The 23,364-nt window shown below is 42.3% G+C and overlaps 1 protein-coding gene across 2 annotated transcripts in view; it reads left to right on the top strand.

The window, feature by feature from the left end:
* TMEM192 (transmembrane protein 192) overlaps nt 1-23,364 on the top strand; it is a 132,820-nt gene that overhangs the window by 72,621 nt on the left and 36,835 nt on the right. The window contains exon 4 of one of the 2 annotated variants that reach the window (XM_077477158.1): nt 9,323-9,454. The exons of the other annotated variant lie outside the window; for it this stretch is intronic. Within the exon in view, the coding sequence (XP_077333284.1) occupies nt 9,323-9,454 (132 nt within the window). The remainder of the gene's footprint in view (nt 1-9,322; nt 9,455-23,364) is intronic. 2 annotated transcript variants of the gene reach the window in all.

Raw genomic sequence — 23,364 nt, 5'->3', positions numbered from 1 at the left:
CTATAGTCACCACGTGGGCCATCACCAGAAGTTGGATGGACTTTCACCAGAATCTATGGAGTCAGATAGGTCTGCAAACAATATCCTTATGCAGACCATTGTTCCCCGGATGATGTAAATTATGACTAGGCCTAGCTAATGCATGATACACCGCCACACTTGCACATAATCTCTGGAATTTGCAAAAGCAAGCATTTGACACAGTTCCCCATAAACGTTTACTGTACATGGATTTAAAACCTGGCTACAAGGGTGAGTTCAGAGGGTGGTGATAAATTAGGAATACTCAGAATGGTCAGGAGTGGGTAGTGGGGTGCCACAGTGTTCTGTGCTGGGACCAATCCTATTTATTTTATTCATAAACGACCTGGACCAGCACCAGTCCTCAGGAAGGAATTACTGGAAATGGAACGAGTAAAAAGAAGGGCAACAATGCTAATAAAGGGTCTGGAGGATATTAGTTATGAAGAAAGGTTGCAAGCACTGAACACTGAGACGCCTGAGGGTGGACACGATTTCAATTTACAAATACCGTACTGGTGACCCCACAGTAGGGATAAAACTTTTTGTGGAAGGGAGTTTAACAAGACATGTGGCCACTCAGATTAAAATTGGAAGAAAAGAGGTTTAGCCATAAACTACGTAGAGGCTTATTTACTGTAAGAGCTGTGGAATTCCCTTCCACAGGCGGTGGTCTTGGTGGGGGGGCATCGATTTGTTTAAAAAAACTATTCGATAAGCACCTGAACGACCACAACATACATGGATATACAAGGTAATACTGACTTATAATCACACATAGGTTGGACTTGATGGATTTGTGTCTTTTTTCAACCTCACCTACTATGTACAGTCAGGTCCATAAATATTGGGCCATCTACACAATTCTAATCTTTTTGGCTCTATACACCACCACAATGGATTTGAAATGAAACAAACAAGATGTGCTTGAACTTCAGACTTTCAGCTTTAATTTGAGGGTATTTACATCCAAATCAGGTGAACGGTGTAGGAATTACAACAGTTTGTATATTTGCCTCCCACTTTTTAAGGGACCAAAAGTAATTTGGACAATTGGCTGCTCAGCTGTTCCATGGCCAGGTGTGTGTTATTCCCTCATTATTCCATTTATAAGGAGCAGATAAAAGGTCCAGAGTTCATTTCAAGTGTGCTATTTACATTTGGAATCTGTTGCTGTCAACTCTCAATATGAGATCCAAAGAGCTGTCACTATCAGTGAAGCAATCCATCATTAGGCTGAAAAAAACAAAACAAACCCATCAGAGATGTATAAAAAAACATTAGGTGTGGCCAAATCAACTGTTTGGAACATCCTTAAAAAGAAAGAACGCACCGGTGAGCTCAGCAACACCTAAAGACCCAGAAGACCACGGAAAACAACTGTGGTGGATGACCGAAGAATTCTTTCCCTGGTGAAGAAAACTCCCTTCACAACAGTTGGCCAGATCAAGAACACTCTCCAGGAGGTAAGTGTGTGTAAAAGTCAACACTCAAGAGAAGATTTCACCCGAGTGAATACAGAGGGTTCACCGCAAGATGTAAACCATTGGTGAGCCTCAAAAATAGCAAGGCCAGATTAGAGTTTGCCAAACAACATCTAAAAAAGCCTTCACAGTTCTGGAAGAACATCTTATGGACAGATGAGACCAAGATCAACTTGTACCAGAGTGATGGGAAGAGAAGAGTATGGAGAAGGAAAGGAACTTCTCAAGATCCAAAGCATACCACCTCATCGGTGACACATGGTGGTGGTAGTGTCAAGGCGTGGGCATGTATGGCTGCCGTTGGAACTGGTTCTCTTGTATTTATTGATGTGACTGCTGACAAAAGCAGCAGGATGAATTCTGAAGTGTTTCGGGCAATATTATCTGCTCATATTCAGCAAAATGCTTCAGAAGTCATTGGACGGTGCTTCACAGTGCAGATGGACAATGACCCAGAGCATACTGCAAAAGCAACCAAAGAGTTTATAAGGGAAAGAAGTGGAATGTTATGCAATGGCCAAGTCAATCACCTGACCTGAATCCGATTGAACATGCATTTCACTTGCTGAAGAGGAAACTGAAGGGAAAATGCCCCAAGAACAAGCAGGAACTAAAGACAGTTGCAATAGAGACCTGGCAGAGCATCACCAGGGATGAAACCCAGCGTCTGGTGATGTCTATGCAATACAGACTTGAGGCTGTAATTGACTGCAAAGGATTTGCAATCAAGTATTAACCGCTTGCCGACCGCCTCACGCAGATATAATGCAGCAGAATGGCACATACAGGTAAACTATTGTACCTGTACGTTTCTCTTTTTAAGAGGTGGCCTGCGGGCGCGGCAAACAGGAGTCGGGTCTCCGGTCCCGTGGATACCTGCGATTGTCTCACGGAGATGAAGAACAGGGAGATGCTAATGTAAACAAGCATCCAAACAAACAGTAAACAAACTCCCCATTCTGCCTAGTGACAGTGTCGCTGATCTCTGCTCCCTGTGATCAGGAGCAGAGATCTGTGATGTGCCACACATAGCTACGCCCCCCCCCCCCAAAGTTAGAATCACTTCCCAGGACATACACTGCCCCCTAGTAGTTAACCCCCTTCACTGCCAGTGTCATTTACACAGGAATCACTGCATTTGTATAGCACTGATTGCTGTATAAATGACAACGGTCCCAAAAATGTGTCAAAAATGTCCGCTGTGCCCTTCATAATTTTGCAGTCATGATAAAAATAAACCCTGATCGTTGCCATTACTAGTAAAAAAAATGTAATAAAAATGCCATAAAACTATCCCCTATTTTGTGAACACTATAACTTTTGTGCAAACCAATCGATAACCGCTTATTGTGATTTTTTTTTTTTTTCTTTTTTTTACATGTAGAAGAATACCTATCGGCCTAAACTGAGGAAAAACTTTTTTTTATATATTTTGGGGGGATATTTATTATAGCAAAAAGTAAAAAAATGCTTTTTTTTATTTATTTTTTTTTCAAAATTGTCACGCTTTTTTTTGTTTATAGTCCAAGAAATAAATACCACCAAAAGAAAGCTCTATTTGTGGGAAAAAAAGGACGCCAATTTTGTTTGGGAGTCATGTCGTGCAGGCAAATTGTCCATTAAAGCGACGCAGTGCCGAAAATATAAAATAAACATATTATATATTTTTTTTTTTCACATACGTTTTCCAGCTTATTAAAGGGGCTGTAAAGGTATTGTTTTTATTGGGGGGTGGGGGGGGGATGGGAAACACTCCTGCTGCTATCAATCTGTCCAATGATGAGTGAGACAGCGGCTGAAGCAGCTGGGCTCGTGCCCATCGCTGGAACGGATCGGGCACAGGTAAGTAAAAGGGGGCTCTGGGGGAGAGCTGCAGAAAAAATGTTTTTTCACCTTAATGCATAGAATGCATTAAAGGGATTTTAAAGTTAAAATTTTTTTTTTTAAATAACAAATATGTTATACTTGCCTCCATTGTGCAGCTCGTTTTGCACAGAGTGGCCCCGAACCTGCTCTTCTGGGGTCCCTCGGCGGCTGTCTCTGCTTCCTCCCGCAGGTACTTCCCACGTTCATGGTGAGAAGCACCTACGGCCACGCTCCCGTGATACAGCTGGCGGCTATAGCCGCTCGCTGTATCACACGGCCCCGCCCCCTGGCGCTCCGCGTCATTGGATGTGATTGACAGCAGTGCGAGCTAATGGCTGCGCTGCTTTCAATCCATCCACTCCAGCCAATCAGCGGCCAGGCTGAGCGGCGAAGATGACGGCGGGGGCGAGCGCAGGACTTTCGAGGGGTCAGGTAAGTAAAACGGGGGGCTGGGGGGCGCAGGCAGTGTGAGATGTTTTTTCGCCTTAATGCATGGAATGCATTAAGGTGAAAAAACATTTACCTTTTATAACCCCTTTAAGGTGAAAAACCTTGAGACTTTACAACCACTTTTAATGTGGTTTGTATACTTATTAGCACATCAGAATTTCGTTTATTTTGTTCAGTGCACAGTGTGTCTTTTTCTGCCAGCGGCTTTCTCTGTATATGCCAGCACGTTTAATTATTATTACGTAGGACAAGCCAAGAGGAACCAGTGAAGGAAAAATATAAGCAGATGAAAACTTCTTTTTCATAGCCGTCAGGCAGAAAGTGTTCACATGATACAGTGCTACACTTGTAGAGTCGAGGCTTACATTGTGAATGCGCATTGGAAAGCTGCATTATGTTATAGAAACTGTCCCTACAACAATAATAATGCAGTTTTCCAATGCGCATGCACAATGTACCGTAAGACTAAAGAACCAAAAAATATAAACCCTTTGCAAGATATTGGTATGCGTAGACACACTGTATGTAATCTCTACACCCCACCCCAAAATTGGGCTCAGGATCTTCTGTGTTTCCAGATGTCCACTATCCTTGTCAGTATACAGAAGTCCTCTTTCAATTAAGTGGTCTTATTACCATAAGAGTGTCCAGTGTGTACCAACGTAACACTTCTCCATGTATATTTTTTTCCATGCATTTTCAGCTTAACAAATGTAAAACCTAGAAAAACACTCTCATCTGCAGTCCTAAAATGTCTCCTTTTGTTTTTTACTGATCCATATATTAGCATAACAATTCCTTGTTATTATGGCAGAGAGCAGTGATGTTCCGTACAAGCCAGCCAATGCAAATATGTGGAGGATGCAGGCTACCTCCGCACAGTTGGAACCGTTTAATTAGGAAAAAGAGTGTATGGGACATCTGGATCCCAATGTTGTATCCAAATACTGGCCACACATGGGCTATCCAAGACTGTGTGCTACCCAGTCTATAGTGGTGGTCACATATGACAGATGGGCAATTGGTATACAGGGCCACAGTAGTGGGCATACCATAGCCTACCCTTGTAATAACGCATCTTCGATTCTCAAAACACACTAAATCTAAAATTGCATTTTCTACATAATTAGCATAAGTATTGAATTCTGATATTTCCAGGCAAAATTTTATTATTTTTCCCCCAGTTTGAAGAATGATTCAAATTTGCCAGTTTTTACCTCCTATTTGGTCCCACTGGGGCGATATCTCCTCTCTTACAAATCCCAGTGACATGTCACCAAGACAAGCAGTGGGATAACATTTTCTAATTTCAAGTGCACAAAGTACAGTAAACCTTTTTTTATTTTTTTGTAGAATAGGGGAAGGCCTGCACCTCCTATTACGTTCACGTGAGAACTACAGTACTTAATGTACATAGTATGTAGTCTAATCTGGCAGAGGTATGCACTCAAAACAATTGATATGCTCACCTCTACTCCCAGCGCTCAAAGGGTGCAGTCAACTTACTCTCACCTGGGGATGGTTCTTAATACTTAGCTGCCATTATAAAATAAAACTTATCATGCATAAAAAACAAAAGAATTGGTTAACCTGAGGATTCAAATATAACCACTAACAGCGCTGATACCACATCTCCATATACAACAAACAATTTGTCTATGTTAAGCATGTAGTACTTTTTAAAAAAAAACAGCAAGTCTTTTATCAAAATTGGTGTCCAAACACCAAGTATTAAAGAACCAGCAAGTCTCTTGTCAGGAATTAATGTCCATACACCAAGAGATCACACTCTATTTCTCATCAATGAGTGCAGTCCTTCATATTCATATTCATACAATCTTCTCAGATATCTGGGTGTGTATGGGTATGGTCCTACACCTTCACCATGTGCTGTTCCACCTCCGTGTTCCACCTCGGCTAACACTCACCCTCTTGCTCGTGTGATTAGCCGACAAGGACCCGGGTCCACACACAGACTGTGTTGGATGAGATCTGCAGCCTACCGGTGAGACGATCGTGCGGCAGCACTTACACCACATATGTTATACGCTGGTTTTAAGTTGTTTTAAATGTAAGCATATTATGTAAAGGGGGGGGAAAGGAATTTTTTCAATAGTAAATAAAAGGTATCACACTATATGAGAACCCTTGAATCTTTTGCATGTCTACTACCAATGTGAGAGCAATCAGCGGGACACACAGAACCAGACAGAGGAGTTCCACATAGTGGAGACAGGCTCTAAAGTGATTGGAATCTGGTAAGCAGTCATCTATATACATATTCACGGAGATGGAACAGCACATGGTGAAGGTGTAGGACCATACCCATACACACCCAGATATCTGAGAAGATTGTATGAATATGAATATGAAGGACTGCACTCATTGATGAGGAATAGTGTGATCTCTTGGTGTATGGACATTAATTCCTGACAAAAGTCTTGCTGGTTCTTTAATACTTGGTGTTTGGACACCAATTTTGATAAAAGACTTGCTGGTTTTTTTAAAAAGTACTACATGCTTAACATAGACAAATTGTTTGTTGTATATGGAGATGTGGTATCAGCGCTGTTAGTGGTTATATTTGAATCCTCAGGTTAACCAATTCTTTTTTGTTTTTTATACTTAATGTACATAACTGACACTTAAAGGCTATCCAAATTGCCAGGCCATAGTTGTGTCTAAGCATCTGTAGGTTCAATGTGCGCTTTTTAATTGTATACATGAATATAGACTGTACATAAGGTACATTTCGCTAATTAAACAGTGATATTCAACCAGTGATGAGCATGCAACCCCATACTTTCCTGCAGATATCCGTTCCTCACATTCCTTCCTGTATCTGATGTCTGGATCCACCTGTATCTTAAGAAGTCTCTAGAATATGAAATAAATATCTATCTCTATCTCTCTGTCAACATATTTATTTTATTTAGAGTTTTTTTTAAACTAGGTTGAGGTATTTAAAAAAACTGCTTACTGCTGAGTGCTACCCATTTGGTTCAATGCACACAAGCTTGTTTCTCTTCTGATTAAGTTGGCCATACATGTATAGATTTATTTTGCTCAGCCCTAGCCTAGGTCCACACATATGCAATGTGGGAATCGGCACGTTTCCTGTGCCGGTTCCTGCATCGCATCTCTCTGCAGGTAGTTCACACTGCCTTTTGCGAACCGCTGCGTGTGTCAATGCAATGCTATTGACACCCCCCCCAAATCTGTTCACAGATCGCCGGGTCTAAACAGTTCAGTGTGAACCGTGAACTCGCACAGGAATCAGATCGCATGGGTGTTCTCACCGATTCCAGTGCGGCTGAAAAAGTCCCTGCACTATTTTTCCACGAATCCAATGCGAGTTCAGCCCTACAACTGTAAGCCCCTGTACACATGGTCGGAGATTTCGACAACCAAATTCGTCGGATTTTGTCCGACGGATTGTGTCCGAAACTGTTGCATACACACGGTCGGACAAAGTTGTCGAAAAATCCGATCTTTCAGAACGTGATGACGTAATTTCGTTACGATGGGACTGCATTCAGGCTAGTAGCCAATAGCTTTGATGTAGGAGTTTGATCTGAGCATGCGTGGCAATTTGTCCAATCAAAATTCTCTACACATGATCGGAGTATGTCCGATCGGACCAGTTGGTTGGAAAATATTTCCAACATGTTGGAAAACTTGGTCCGACGGATATTCTGATGGAATCAGTCCGATGCATACCACACACAGTCGGATTATCCGACAACACGGTCCGATAGGACACATTCCGACGGATTCTCCGACCGTGTGTACTAGGGCTAAGGCTGAATTCGCATTGCACAGGCATTGCATGCGATCAGCACCGCAGTGCGGGTGCGAATCATATGCGATGTCTGTGTTCACGCAAGTGTGAACCCGGGCTAAATGTAGGTAGGTACAGGTTTACCTCTGTCCAGTAGGTGGTACTGTGCCATTATACAGATAGAGTGGATTCTAATAAGGAAAATGTCCCCTCATGGACTACATCAGTGGCAGTGTCTCAAAGGTGTCAGCTGCCTGATTGGACACTTCAACTTCTGGGGACCTTTTGACAGCCATCTTGGTGTGGGAACTTTATAAAACAAGGTATCTGCATTGTTCAGGCACGCCAGGAGCAAGTGGTAGGTCAGGGACAGAGAACCCTGCTCGTTAGGCAAAGCAAATACTGCAGGGAAAAGTTCCTGGAGAGTGGGGTCAGTCCAGGAAGAATGCCTGCCTACAGGAAACCTTTCAGTTGCCGGATCAAGTACGTGGGGCTCTTTCCAGCAGCACTGTTGCGCCATCTCAGTGCACCACCAAACCTCCAGCAGAATCTGTCCTCTCTCTGATAATAGGGTTTGGATTGGATGCAGGCACTGTTTGGCCAACTATTTTCCAATAGACTGTTAAACAAGTGGTGCCGATGGGGCCATATACTGCATGAATTTCTGACAAGCAAGCAGGAATTGACTAAAATTCAAGCAATGAATGACTGCCTTTAAGCTGGCCATAAATGGATTGAAATTTGGCTGAATCAATAGGGACTGCCTTAACTTCGATCCATGTATGGGCAGGATTGTTGTACAGAAGTCCATATACCAATAGACTTCTGTACAACCGCCAAGTTGGATTTTTGCTGCTCAATCAGTGCTGCCAGCTATAGCTTTGTATTCTGATGGAGGGGAAGTATTCCCAGTGTCAAAATACAGCAGCTCATCAGGGAGCTGGCATACGAGAAGCATGAGGGAATCAAGTCAAACTGATTCATGTACGGGCTGCCTTAAAGCGGGAGTTCCGTCGTTTTTTTTTTTTTTTTTTTAAAAGCCAGCAGCTACAAATACTGCAGCTGCTGACTTTTAAAATAAGGACACTTACCCGCCCAGCGCGCCCGCGATGTCGGCACCCGAAACCGATCTCTTGATCGTCTCTCGGGTGCTGCCGCCGCCATCTTGGGTATGGGAATCGGGAAGTGGAGCCTTGCGAGTCGCGCTGCGCAATAAGGATGGTCCCCGCTGTCTCTGGGATCCGTGTGTTTCCCAGCAGACAGCGGGGGACCTGCGGAAAGGGGCATAAATATTTGTAGATTCTGCGGATATCTATGCCGGAAGTGGGTGCAGATACCTGTACTGTACAGGTACCTGCACCCCCCTCCCCCCTGAAAGGTGCCAGTTGTGGCGCCGGAGGGGGGGGGTTCCAATGAGCGGAAGCTCCACTTTAGAGTGGAGCTCCGCTTCAAGCCTACCATTGGTCGAATCTCAGCTGGTTCAGCAGGGCCAGCCTTAATTTGTATTTTAACATTACATTCAAAGAAGACATACATGTTTTCAATTAGCACCCCTGGAAGTCAAAATGCATAGCAATGCTGGGACATTACATAGCTGTGAATTGGGAGATGCAATTTCATTTTGAAATTAGATGTTCTGCTGATTGTCTCTGTGTACAGTATTTGCCCCAGGAGCATTAATTGTACAGTCCTCTCCTGTTTCTTTGTTCTTTTCTGTTAGGCAATGCGGCTCTCCTCCTGATTATCTCTTCCAAGGATTTCTTGAATGACAACAACCTCTATCTCTACCTTATCTGGAGTGTGCTGATCCTGGAGCTGATCCTAACTGTGATATTCCTGTTAATGTATACAGGTGAGAACACGGGAGGCCAAGGAATGCTTCTCATCTTATTTATAGCTACATGACACAACCATGCACAATGTATGTAGTATATTTTTTTTCCTTTTTTTTTTTTTTTCTTCTTTGATTTTTAGATGGTGATTTCATATGTTTGTATCTACAGACAGGGTACAAAACTTTTTTTTTTTTTTTTCCTTTTTTTTCCTTTTTTTTTTTCCTTAGAATGATTGGTTGGCATTATTGATTGTAGAAAAACATTGCTTGAGGTGGCCTCAAAAAAAGCTAATTCTGTAATAAGCTGTCAATTGATGGTGCCATGCACCCTTGGTCAGCGTGTTATGGGGGAAATAGCAGCAATTCCCCATGCAGTTATCACGGTTTCCCCATTGATACAATGATGGCACATGTGCCTGGTTTCAGCTCTCCCTCACACTTTCATAGCATAATCGTGCATACTAGAGCTGATTCCCGTTATTCCTCTAATATAAGCTAGTGCCCAAAATGACATGCTGCATCTCCATCTTTCTCCCACTTCCTCCCTTCTGTTCTCATAGAGGCAAACTTGCATGTTTGTGACGCATTCTACTGCTCTTTTAGTCCAAGGTCAGGCTCAAACATACCAACAAATTTCATATTTCCCAAATTTACGCAGCTTCAGTAACATGAAATTGTTCTTGAAGTGCATCCAGTGCCTCATGCATCAGCCCCATGCACTTACTTTGTGGGGGAGCTATCGGGAATAACAAAGATGAACTTCATGCAGCCAGTGCTTTGCCAGATGCCTGAATGTATTGAGTCTTTTGAACGACCGTAATACTTCTCTGTCTGCTTCAGGTGCCAGGTAGCACTTGTTGAACCATAGAAAAGTGTTTGAAATACATTTAGTGTGATGGGCTATGTCTATAAAATCATTAACAAATTGTGATATCCATTTACAGTGATGCAGTTAACTTTATACCATCTCTTATGCAACACCACAAAGGCCAGACTACATTTTTTTTTCTGAAGCCAGTGCAATACTACAGGATGTTGATGCAATGTGCATACCCTTAACCCAGATGATGTTTGTAGATGGTTACAAACATGAACTTGCTTTGTAACATCTGCCCTTTTTATGCTGTTCAGATTACCTTTTTGTTTTCGAGGAGTTGGCGGGGGAGGGGGATAGGAAGTGTTAACAATTGAAAGTAGATCATTAAAGTGTCTGTGTTTGCTCAGAACTCAAAATATCCAGGACTATGCCATGAAAGAATGCTGGTGGAATGTATATCCATCAGAGGCCTTTAGAGGCTGGCCGAGTCATTGTACTTTTACTAAAATGGCATTACACAATTTAAAGAATCTCCCAAAGTATAGATACTATTGGTAGAGCTGGCCAGTACATAAGTGATATCCTATTATTTTACTTTAGACCCTTTCCACATTCAGTTGCAACTTTGTGGCTTCTGTTCTGGAGGCTTTATCTCTTCCAGTAGGCCTTGACTATCCCAGGAATGAAAAGTGTTTCCTCCTTTCTGACTTCAGGTTCTCTTTGATGTCGTTTTTCGACCCTCTTAGGCATGTTATCTGTAGAGATATAGATTTCTTCTATTACTTGCTAAGTATTTTTCCCTCAGGCTTATTTAAAAAGCCCAAGAGCAAGATTGCTAAGCATGTTTCCCTCAGGTTTATTTAAAAGGCCCAAAAGCAAGATTGCTCCGTATGATGACAGATCCAGTGCAATGCTATAATGTCCATTTAATAAAATCCCTCTGTTCTACATCTGATATTGTTTTTTTTTTTGTATAAAGGTTGCACTGTCTCTTTTACCAGACCTTAGTTGGCAGTTGTTTAGGTATTATTTTTCCAAATTGCAGACAATGCCAGACCTCCTAAAACACTGCTGAAATATAGTGGTTGTGTGGGGTTGGTTTGAAGCATCAAATGTAGAGAATGAGATGATCTTTTCCTTGGACGTTTTACTTTTCCATAAAGGAACATGCCCAATATAGAGTCAGGATTTAGCTGCTATATATGGAAAATTTCCATTGGTTTTTGTATTGGTTGGTAATCCAGTATAATCCTATGGTTAACAGATTATTTTTCTGGCCAGGACACACATGTACACTATTTATTTAGAGAAAATTACTCCATGGACATGGAACAAACCTTGGATTTGGGACAAACTTTTCCAACAAAGTAAAACAATCCGTGTTTATATTTTTTTTACTTGTTGCAGTTATTTATACCAATGGCTTTGTATAATTATAAAAAAGAATAAAAAAACTTTGGCATCAGATACATAATCTAAGAATTTATGGACCTTTTGCAATAGGTCCAAAACTGTCTGAGCACACATTTGTACAAAAACTCTTGGTATTCTTCTTCCTTTTTCTTTTTTTTTTTTTTTTTACTTCCTGGAGTTGAATGTATGGATATCTGTTAGCTAGTAGAAATTCTGAAGTTATGATAGGACTATTTGTGTAGAGACTGGTAGGGTGGGTATCCTATACCCAAGATATATGTAGGGTTATGGATAGAAACCAAACATAGTAATGCAAACGTAGACAAAAAAAGCAATGGATTTAGACATATACTATTCCACAGGGGTGAGCTATATGAAACACACCTATAATATGCTATGCTTTTAAATCTTAAAGTGATATAACAGAAGCAACGTAGATTTGATAAAATATAGGAAGGTGGAAAAGTGTTTCTGGTATGATTTTGTCTCTTTTGTGCTTTTTGTTTTTTTTTTCTTTCTAAATGTTCACAATATCCAATTTTAGAAGTGTTGAATGTATTTTTGTATATCTTGTTTAAAAATGACAAAGGCAAAATATTTGCCATAAAACAAAGGAATCTTAATGTATAAAGTATATATTGATTATTTGCCTAGTTATATCTGTAGAATTTATCTTGTATGATCGAGTGTGCCTTCATTTGTTTGAAGTAAGATAGTGAAAGATTGCTTACATAGCTAGATGGAGTCCTAACATTGCGTAAAAGGGAGAATTCTTACATGTTTGTATGTGAAGAGGGCTTTTTTTTTTTTTTTTGTGGGAGTTACTAGAAACCCGTCGAGCACAAATCTATGCGTGGAAAACAATACCTTTCGCGATTTATCAGCTACCAGACTGAGCATCATCCAGCTACATGGTAGCCTCTAATTCCCTTTACAATGTAGCGGGTACCAGAATGGACACTGTTCAGACGTTGCTATGTAGTTGCACACCATTTTACCTGTAGTAGTTATGAGAATGTATGCATTTATCTATGTGACCATGTATTTGGTGTATTTCATTTTATATTTTTCTCATTGATAATTTTTTATATACTGTATATTGGCAGAAAAAAGCTTGTTTAGCTCTTTAAGAGTAAAGGAGAGTTCAATATTCACTACAATCATATTCAATGACTGCCTTCTTGCAATATTTGCTAATTATTTTTCCAGCCATTTCAGCAATTAGGAAGATCAAAGGATATTTTCAGAGCCTAGATCAAACACTTTAGTCAGGCTATGTAATATCTAGGAGATGAAAAGGGAATGTTTGAGAAACCATTTTTTTTTTTTTTTATGTGTTTGCCTAGTACCAGTTGACTTTTTTTTTTTTTTGTATGTTTTCTGGGCCATTCTATCCAAGCTAGAGTATCATTCTGAAACAGTCAGGTGGCAGGAACCATAAGGTCTCCATATAAATGGTACTTCTGCTGCTTAGTGGAGTGGAAAAGTTGCCGCTTTCACTGTGTGTAGTTTACCAGGTATTTCAATTATGCAGAAAAAATACTTCATGTTGCATACCTGATGGGAGACTGAAATGACGAGATCAGCCTCTCTTGTATCTCCAGCCCAGCCCCCACTGAAGGTGGAACAGAGGGTACTGAGGGACGCGAGTGCCTGCAGATATTAATGGGAGAACTTGCAGTAGGAGATGCAGTCCCAAGGAGAATGGTGAACCAATTAGTCAGGAACAGTTGTAAGGTTCAGAAGTCTAGCCCAGGTTAAAGGGGCACGCCGATTAGGCTGTTGGTTCTGGACATTTGGCTTGTCAGAGCTCTCAGCAGACTTAAGGCAGGGACACTCAGCGGTGCACAGAGCTGGTACAACAACCAGCCAAACAGAAACTTGAGCAGGACAGGAAGCCAGGATCACAGATTGCCTAATCCCAACACCCCCATCCCCCAACAATTTTTTTTCCAAATATGACAAAAGAGGAGGAAAAGCAGAACATCTCCTTTTGGGTGAAGTTATGCTTTAAGTCTAGGTGGTGTAGGATGGGGTTGCATTATTTACATATTTCTCCTGCTGGCTTCGTAACTCTCCTCCTCTCCCTAAAGCTCCATATACTCTGTGAACAGTCCCACATTGTCATCAGGTACAATGAAGGGCTCTTAATCCCTAGAGTAGTTTGAAAAGGAGGTGGGAAGGGGACCAGTTGCACAGCTGGAAGGAGCCTGCCAGAGCAAAGAAAAGGTAGGTAAAACAGAATTTTCTGTAACCCTCTATTGATGGGTTAATAGAGACTACAGCAAAATGGCGGCAGAAGGCGCAGTGCGGTGGTGCATGATAAGACTGTAGTGGAGCGGGGGTCCGAGGTCCTGGTGCCTTCCAAGACTGATGGAGAAGGAGGGACGGATGAAGGACATATACTGGCTATACTGGTCTGGATCTTCCCCCTCCAGAGAGCTCTGCTCTGAGGCCTCTACCTCCTCATCATAGTAACAAGGAGCAGGCGCTCTTTGGAACCTCCATGTTACTTTTAAAGGTTCCCCCTTGAGAGGGGAAGCCCTCCCTACAGAAAGGGTCCTCTGCCTGCCGACTGGCCCCAACTGTGCACTTGAATGACTGGAGAGGCGCTATCATCTCAAATTGTAGAGCAAGGCACTCTTTCATGGCCTGTGCCATGCCCCTGCCCACTAACTTATGGATGCACTTGAAATAAAAATGGCTTGGTGTGGTCCTGCAGGAGCTTCTCATTGTAGTACCCACAACGCTTCATCCTAGAGGGGCCCCTGGACTTTGACCTTCTGGCAGTGCCCTGGGCCGAGCATTCTGTTTCTGTCAAAATAAACACATGACATGTGCGGGCACACCACTTGAGGAGACCACAGCTGATGTGGGGGTAAGGTTAGGGGTGGCCCTATTCCTCACCCCCGCAGGACACTTTAAAGGAGAGCTAGGCTAATGGGGATTTGTCTGTGTTTATTTTGACAGAAACAAAATGCTTAGCCAAGAGCACTGCCAGAAGGTCAAAGTCCAGGGGCCCCTCTAGGATGAAGCGTTGTAGGTACTACAATGAGAAGCTCCTGCAGGACCACACCAAGCCATTTTTATTTCAAGTGCATCCATAAGTTAGCGGGCAGGGGCATGGCACAGGCCATGAAAGAGTGCCTTGCTCTGCAATTTGAGATGATGGCGCCTCTCCAGTCATTCAAGTCCACAATTGGGGCCAGTCGGCAGGCAGAGGCCCCTTTCTGTAGGGAGGGCTCCCCCTCTCAAGGGGGAACCTTGAAAAGTAACATGGGGGTTCCAAAGATCGCCTGCTCCTTGTTACTCTGATGAGGAGGTAGAGGCCTCAGTGCAGAGCTCTCTGGAGGGGGAAGATCCAGACCAGTATAGTCAGGATAGCAAGGAAGCAAGGCCTGGAAGGGATCTCTCCTCAGCTGAAGACTGGGTCTCCTCAGAGCAATCTATGCATCTATGGATATTCAGCAACCATCCATGCAGGTCCCGGCTCAGGATAGAATGTATAGGGGGGCTGTTCAGACCTTAGGCAAAGTCCCTTCCAGTCTACCAATCTCTTAAGGACATAATCCTGAGAGAGTGGAAGGAACCCGAGCGAAAAGGTACTAAGGCTCAAGACGTGAAAGAGCAGATGTCCCTTCAGAGAGAAGGAAGAGGAAAAGTTCTTTAAGGTACCATGGCTGGATGCTTCCCTAGCTCAGGTGTCCAAGCACTCACACCTCTCGTTCGAAGATTCCGGGATCAAATAAATAGATCGGAGGTCGGAAACCCTGCTATGTGGGGCCTGGGATGCCAATACAGCAGCTATGGGGCCTGCATTGGCTTCCGCCTGTGTTGCCAGGAATTCCTATGCATGGATCAACAAATTGGGGCACCATGTGTCATGGAGGTCCAAGACCAAGGAAGTGTTGAATTCCTTGGAGGTTATCATCAAGGTGGTACCCTATCTGGCAGATGCAGTTGTAGAAACAGAACGACTGCCAAGTCTGCAGCCCTCTTGAATTCTGCCAGGAGAGCACTTTTGGTAAAGATGTGGGATGGGGATTACACCTCTAAGTGATGACTTTGTGCTATACCCTTTGAGGACTGACTGCTCTTTGGGACTGGCTTGGCGCAAGTCCTGTCCTGGTCGGCGGAGAACGGGGGGAAAAAGTTCCTGGTTAAACCCAAGAAGAATAAGGGTAAGGTTTTTTTTTTTTTTTTTTTGATCTTTTTTTCTTCAAAAGACCATTTCAAGGGTGAGATGGAGACAGGTAAAAAGTGGGGTTCAGGAAGGGCAACAAGGAAGCGAAATAACGCCAGCCCCAGGGTTGGTGGAAGGCTCTTGTACAAGCTAGTACAAGTATGCATACGAGCCCTTCCCTATTCTGGGTTGTGATTCAAACTATTAAAGCTAAGGAAGCAACATGAAAGAAGAACTCTGTCTAGGAGAAGGGCCAGCATTAGAAGACAGCAAGTCTCTGTGACAGTGCACGTGTGAACATGCTGACTAGAAGAGTAAACAAGATTGAGAAGAGGGATAGCTTTATTCGTGTACTGCCAATGCTGCTTCCCATTTTGTAAATTACTGCTTGTCATGTTTACATGGTTTCTTTAATATTTTGTGCCTTGTACTTTGATCGGGTAGCATATGCCACTAGAACCCCCATGGATCCATACCAAAGGTTTATTAAAACGATTACATCACGTGTAGTAAGTGCACTTATCACATGCCTGCCAAAAGGTCCTGCGCAACTCAAAAACATTGAATTTAGACTTGATGTAATTAATTTTGATCCGTGGTGTGCAAGCAACGGATGCTTCCTTGTGTGTTGATCCCTTGTTATTGCTGCAGCATCCGCATACCCAAGGCAAGCCCATAGAAGGATCCATTTTTTTTTCTGTTCGACCTGAGAGTTGAATTAAAAATACTGACCCAATCCCTCCATCCCCAGGTTGATGGGGGAATCCTCTCTTCTGTGACATTTGTGTTTTGACCTTCCCTCTGTCAGAATACACTGATCAAGAGGGGAACATCCATCAGGACCTTACACAGAAGTCAATCTGTAGATCGACTTCTGTATGACCATTGTGCCCATACATGGATTGAAATAAGGCAGGGTCCCTGCTGAACCAAATTTAGTTCCATGTAAAGCCGACATTAGGCTTTAACAAGGGAAGAGTGTGATGGGAATATATTCATCAACTTACTTTGGCCCAAGCATGTAAATAAGGATTTCTGATTTTTGTTCCGAGTTTACAGATATAACTGGTCACTGTTCAACCAGCATCTTCAGAAAGGGGTTGGTAATGGCATCCCAATGTGTCTCTCAGGTAAGAGGTTTTACAGATTTTCTGCAAATGTGTTTGCACATCCAGAGCTTCTTTGGTACAGGACAACAAAGAGGGGGTCCCCTGAGGGTGGACTTTTAAGGCACGTACAAATTATAATAGTATACAAATTATTTTATTATTATATTATTATTATACTATTATAATTTGTACGTGCCTTAAAAGTTCACCCTCAGGGGACCCCCTCTTCTTTGTTGTGATGATTTAGGATGTGGCACAACAAATTTACGTGACCCTGTCATACCCTCTCTTTTGTTCTTTGGTACAGGGTACCATTTCACCCACAGAATCATTGACATTCTATCATTATTTAAAGAAGAACCATAAAAAGTTCCTGCCTTGTGTTCTTCACTGGAAATGTTGGCACTTGCTACCAGCATTTAACTTCAAGAAATCTTGCATTACTCAAAGAAAGCTACTTTCAAGAGTTTTTGCAGTCGGGAAACAATTGAAACTGCTGGTATTAGGCTGCCTTTATTCCTTTGTTGATTTTGAAATGGAAAGCTGGTTGAAATTCACAAAAAAATTGCTTTGCGTGTGTGTGGTCTTCCTGAAAGTTGTCATTTAACCCATTACAATGTGGACCACTAACACTAATTGTAAACTGTTCTTAGAATTGATGGACAGGTTTCAAAAAGACAAAAAAAAAAAAGGGGAAGCAAACTGTCATTTTGGCCATCTAAGTTTTTGTGTACCATAAATATTAAAATTCTTCACTAATTTGGAAGGAGTTGGCATGTAATTTATTGCAGGGTAGTAAATTCCGGTACTTTTTTCTTCCTATATGATTATCTACTAGTAAATGAGGGGCCATAAACAATGTGTAACTTGAGGCAGTTTAGAATGGCCCTGTTGTAGGTTGCAAGTGTTTGGTCTTCAGCCTACATGCATCTAGCCATTGCAGCTGCAGTATTCATCTTACTTTCCCTGTGTGAATTCATTACACAGTACCGCCATGTGGCTTTTGTGCATTCCATTTTTTTTTTCACTGTTTGACAAACATTGCTTAATCTTCCTTTTATATTCTAGATCGGGGATCCAAATGTGCTGGAATCTTCTTATCTGAAATTGACTGTGTGTTGTTGTGGAAGTAAGCAGCTTTGTCCTGTCCTAGCCTACGGTTATGTAGCTGTGTTTGCGTTTTGTGATTTGTACATAAGGAGAGGGAAAGCCAGCTCTTGTCAGCTAAACAATATGTTTGCATCAACTGGTGAATGCTTCATTATACATGTTTCGTGTGATCTTCCAAATACTTTTCCATTTTTGGTTTAATCCCTGAAGATTTTAAAATATGTTTTTGGGTCATGGATTGTGACTGGAATTTGTAGATATCTGTAAATATATTGTGACTATACACATTTTATTATTAATATCAGAAAATACTGCTGTAAAAAATAACTAACTTGAACTTCTTAACACTCCTGTGCATTTTATACGTGTGTGTGTGTGTGTGTGTGTGTGTGTGTGTGTGTGTGTGTATACAGCTGCATCTCATACAATTAGAATATCACCAAAAAGTTAATTTATTTCAGTAATTCAATTCAAAAAGTGAAACTGCTATATTTTATATAGATGCGTTACACACAGAGTGATATATTTCAATCATCATTTAATTTTGATGATTGTGGCTTACAGCTAGCGAAAACTCAAAATTCAGAAAATTACAATGTTACATAAGACCAATAAAAAATAATAATAATAGTTTAAAGCAGTAGTAAACCACTGAAAAACAAAAAACAAACAAAAAAACCCCTGTAAGACAATAGCATAATGTGCTACTATGCATCGCGTATTAGCACATTATGAAATACTCACCTTTTAGAACATGGCCTCCGCAGTGCACCCGATCACCGCTGAGGGAACTGACATGTTTCCTCGCCGTTTCTTCCGGGTTCGCTGACTCCGGCGCTGCGAGTGGCCAGAGCCGCGATGACGTCACTCCCGCACATGCACGCCGCAGTTCTCCGTTCTGAATTTCCATCACAACCCACTGGGCCTTCAAAACGCATGCGCCGCTGACGTCAGCAGCTGCATGCTGGGTAAATATCTCCTAAACAGTGCAGGTTAGGAGATATTCATTTTTAACTACTGGTAAGCCTTATTATGGCTTACCTGTAGGTAAAAATGACCAAACAGAAATGTTGGTTTACTGAAAAGTATGTCCATGTACAGTATAGTATGCACTCAATACTTGGTCGGGGGCTCCTTTTGCTTGAATTACTGCATCAATGTGGCACGGCATGGAGGTGGAAGCCCAGGTTGCTTTGATAATGGTTTTCAGCTCATCTGCATTGTTGGCTCTGGTGTCTCTCATCTTCCTCTTGACAAAACCCCACAGATTTTCTATGGGGTTTAGGTAAGGCGAGTTTGCTGGCCAATTTAAATACAGTGATACCACGCTCATTAAACCAGGTATTGGTACTTTTGGCAGTGTGGGCAGGTGCCAAGTCCTGCTGGAAAATGAAATCAGCATCTCCATAAAGCTGGTCAGCAGAGGTAAGCATGAAGTGCTCTAGAATTTCCTGGCAGAGGGCTGTGCTGACTTTGGACTTGACAAAGCACAGTGGACCAACACCAGCAGATGACATGGCTTCCCAAATCATCCCTGACGGTGGAAACCTCACACTGGGCCTCATTCAACTTGGATTCTGTGCCTCTCCACTCTTCCTTCAGACTCTGGGACCTTGATTTCCAGATCAAATGCAAAATTTACTTTCATCCAAAAAGAGGACTTTGAACCACTGAGCAACAGTCCAGTCCTTTTTCCCCCTAGCCCTTTTAGCTCCTTAGCGACTGTGGAAAATTTTGCATTTCATTTTTTGGAAATCAAGGTCCCAGTGTCTGGAGGATCACCTTTATAGAGATACTGATTTCATTCTCCAGCAGGACTTGGTACCTGTCCACACTGCCAAAAGTACCAATACCTGGTTTAATAATCATGGAATCACTGTGTTTGATTGGCTAGCAAATTAGCCTGACCTAAACCCCATAGAGAATTTGTGAGGTATTGTCAATCACAAGATAAGATACCAGGTCCAACAATGCAGATGAGCTGAAAGCCACTGTCAAAGCAACCTGGACATCCATAATACCTCAGCAGGGACACAGGCTGATCACCTCCATGCCATGCCGCATTGATGCAGTAATTGAAGCAGAAGGAGCCCGACCAAGTATTGAGTGCCTACGATACTGTACATTTACGTAGTTTTCAGTAAGCCAACATTTCAAAATCCTTTTTTATTTTATTTTTTGGTCTTCTGTAATATTTACATTTTCTCAGATACAGAATTTGGGGTTTTTACTAGCTGTAAACCATATTCATCAAAAGTAAAAAAAATAAAAAAAAAATGTTTGAAATATGTCACACTGTGCGTAATGAATCTATATAATATAAGTTTCAATTTTTGAATTTAATTACTGAAATGTACCTTTTTTGATTATACTCTAATCTATATAGGTGTGTATAACACACACACACACACACTCACCGGCCACTTGTTCTGGATTGGACCCCTTTTTTGTCTTCAGAGCTTCCTTAAAGTGTTTTGTTAACCCAAAAATGAAAAAAAAAAAAGGATTTTTGCGATACGGCACTACGTTGCTTTAACTGACAATTGCACGACGTTGTAGCCAAACAAAATTTACGTCCTTTTTTTCCCCCACAAATTAAGCTTTTCTTTGGTGGTATTTGATCATCTCCGTGTTTTTTATGTTTTGCACTAGAAACAAAAAAACATATTTTGTACTTTTTTGCTGTAATAGCCCCAATTTTTTTTTTTTTTTTTAAACTAATTTTTTCCTCAGATTAGGCTGATTATGTATTCTTCTACATATTTTTGGTAATAAAAATTGCAAAAAGCATATATTGATTGGTTTGCGCAAAAGTTATAGTGTCTATAAAATAGGATTTTTATTATTAGATTATTTTTTTTTTTTTTTTACTAGTAAGTGCGGCAATCTACGGTTTTTATTTTTTTATCGAGACTGCGACATTATGGCAGACACTTTTGACACATTTTTGGGTCAATTGACAATTTATACAGTGAACAGAGCTATAAAAATTCACTGATTACTGTATAAATGTCACTGGCAGGGAAGGGGTTAACACTGTGTTCCCTATGTGTGTTCTAACTGTGGGGGATGGGACTGACTATAGGAGATGAGATATTGGGGTTCCTAGCTAGTAGGAACTCACAGTTTCTATCTCCTCTCCTCACAGAACTGTTTACACACATGCGTCCTTGTTCTGCCTCTTATGCCTGCAATTGCTAATGGCCGATGGTCAACAGCACCCCCGCTGTGCAGCAGGGGCGCGCACCTGCTATCCCACTTAAAGGGGCCAACATATAGCTACTATGGTTTGTGGGATTGTGCCAGTTTCTACCCACCAGTATGTAAACTGACCACTGTTTATTATGGCTGCTGAGCCCTGACACCATGGTCAGTTTATGTGCCTTCATCATCCACAGCCCTCCTGTCCTCCTCTGTCCTCTCTTCCATCCTCTCCCCCTTCCCTCTCTGCCTGTCTGCCCCTGTGACAGTGTTCCCCCTCCCTCCGCTCCTGCTGTAACTGTTAAAGTTTTATATAAGCCCCTCTGTATCCTGATAACAAGTGCTTCTGTCTATGTGCTTTATTAAAAAAAAAAACCTCCTTTACTGGATTTCACAGCAGTTCCCTGCAATCACGTGACCGGCTGGCTCTCGCTCTCCTCCTCCTTGCGTCCTGACGTCAGCGGAGAGGAGGGGGGGGAATCTCGGCCCCGCCCTATGCATCTGTCAGCCGGCAGAGGAGAGAGATGGCTGGTGACGTGATTGCAAGGAACTGTTGTGAAATCCGGTAAAGAAGGCATTTTTTTTTAAATAACACAGACAGGCGCACATGTTTTTAGGACACAGAGAGGCTTATATACAGTTATGCAAGTGGATTAACAACCACTTTAATTCTTCATGGCATAGTTTCAACAAGGTGTTGGAAATATTCTTCAGAGATTTTGGTCCATATTGACATGATAGCATCACGCAGTTGCTGCAGAATTGTCGGCTGCACATCCATGATGCAAATCTCCCATTCCACCACACCCCAAAGGTGATCTATTAGATTGAGGTGTGGTGACTGTGGAGGTCATTGGAGTACAGTGAACTGATTGTTATGTTCAAGAAACCAGTTTGAAATGATTTAAGCTTTGTGACATTAGTGCATTATCCTGCTGGAAGTAGCCATCAGAAGATGGGAACACTGTAGTCATAAAGGGATGGACATGGTCAGCAACAATACCCAGGTAGGCTGTGGCATTTAAACCATACTCAATTGGTACTAAGTGTGCCAAGAAAATATCCCACACGTATGTGCCAAGAAAATATCCCATACACCACCACCATCAGCCTGAACCGTTGATACAAGGCAGGATGGATTCATGCTTTTATGTTCACGCCAAATTCTGACCCTACCGGGGGGCATGGCCTGAAGCTGCATGCGGTGAGATGTGTTTGAGCTTTTCATTTGATCCAGATCCTCAAGCTACCCGCCCGGTAATCTACCTCCAGAGTCCCGGTGTGTTGTGGAGACATGTCACCGCCCCGCAAAGCGACGGACATGGTCTGTTGAAATTAATAAAACCCGCCATCAAGAAGGACAGTCACAGTCCAAAGATGATGGCTCCCTGTCCTCATCGCTTCTTGTGGCGCTGACGAGAGCAATATCCTGGAAGTGATCGCTGCCAGCCAATCCTCTTACCACCAGAATAAGGAGGTGAAGATGGATATATCTCTGTTCTGCCAAGATATGCAAGAACTGAGAGACCGAGTTGGGGAATCGGAGCATCTGCTGGGCCATGTGGATGATGCCACCCCCCCCCATGAGAGTCATCAGATCAGGTGAGCCACCTCATTGCCCAACTACAGCAGAAGCAGGATGACCTTGAATTGCATGAGGAGAAACAACCTGTGCTTCATAGGCCTCCTTGAAGGCACCAGGGGTAACAACCCGGCTACATTACTTGAGGACCTGCTAATCACATCATATAGGCATGAAGCCTTTTCACAATCGTTCGTTGCGGAGCATGCACACCGGATGCCTGCCAAAAAGCCGGGCGGGTCTTCCTTGCAAAATTCCTTAATTATAAGGACCGCTCCATACCTCTCCATAACCATCAGATCATGGCATTTCCAGACTTTTCTGTGGAGGTCCAGAGGCAACGCAGTGAGTTTACAGATATCAAGAGACGCCTGTGATGCTGCCATTTGAAGTATGCAATGTTGTTCCCTGCTCGCCTTCATGTCATTGGTGAGGATTGTGTCCACTTCTTCGAGGAGCTGGGAGCTGCCAATGCCTGGCTGGATCAGCTAAACCCCACTTGAGCCATGAGTA

The sequence above is a fragment of the Lithobates pipiens genome, unplaced genomic scaffold (assembly GCF_037356315.1).
Source record: "Lithobates pipiens isolate NorthernLeopardFrog02 unplaced genomic scaffold, aLitPip1_a1.2 Scaffold_13, whole genome shotgun sequence".
Taxonomy (NCBI): Eukaryota; Metazoa; Chordata; class Amphibia; order Anura; family Ranidae; genus Lithobates; species Lithobates pipiens.
The sequence above is the reverse complement of the archived record's forward strand: the minus strand, read 5'-3'. Positions and strand labels throughout refer to the sequence as shown.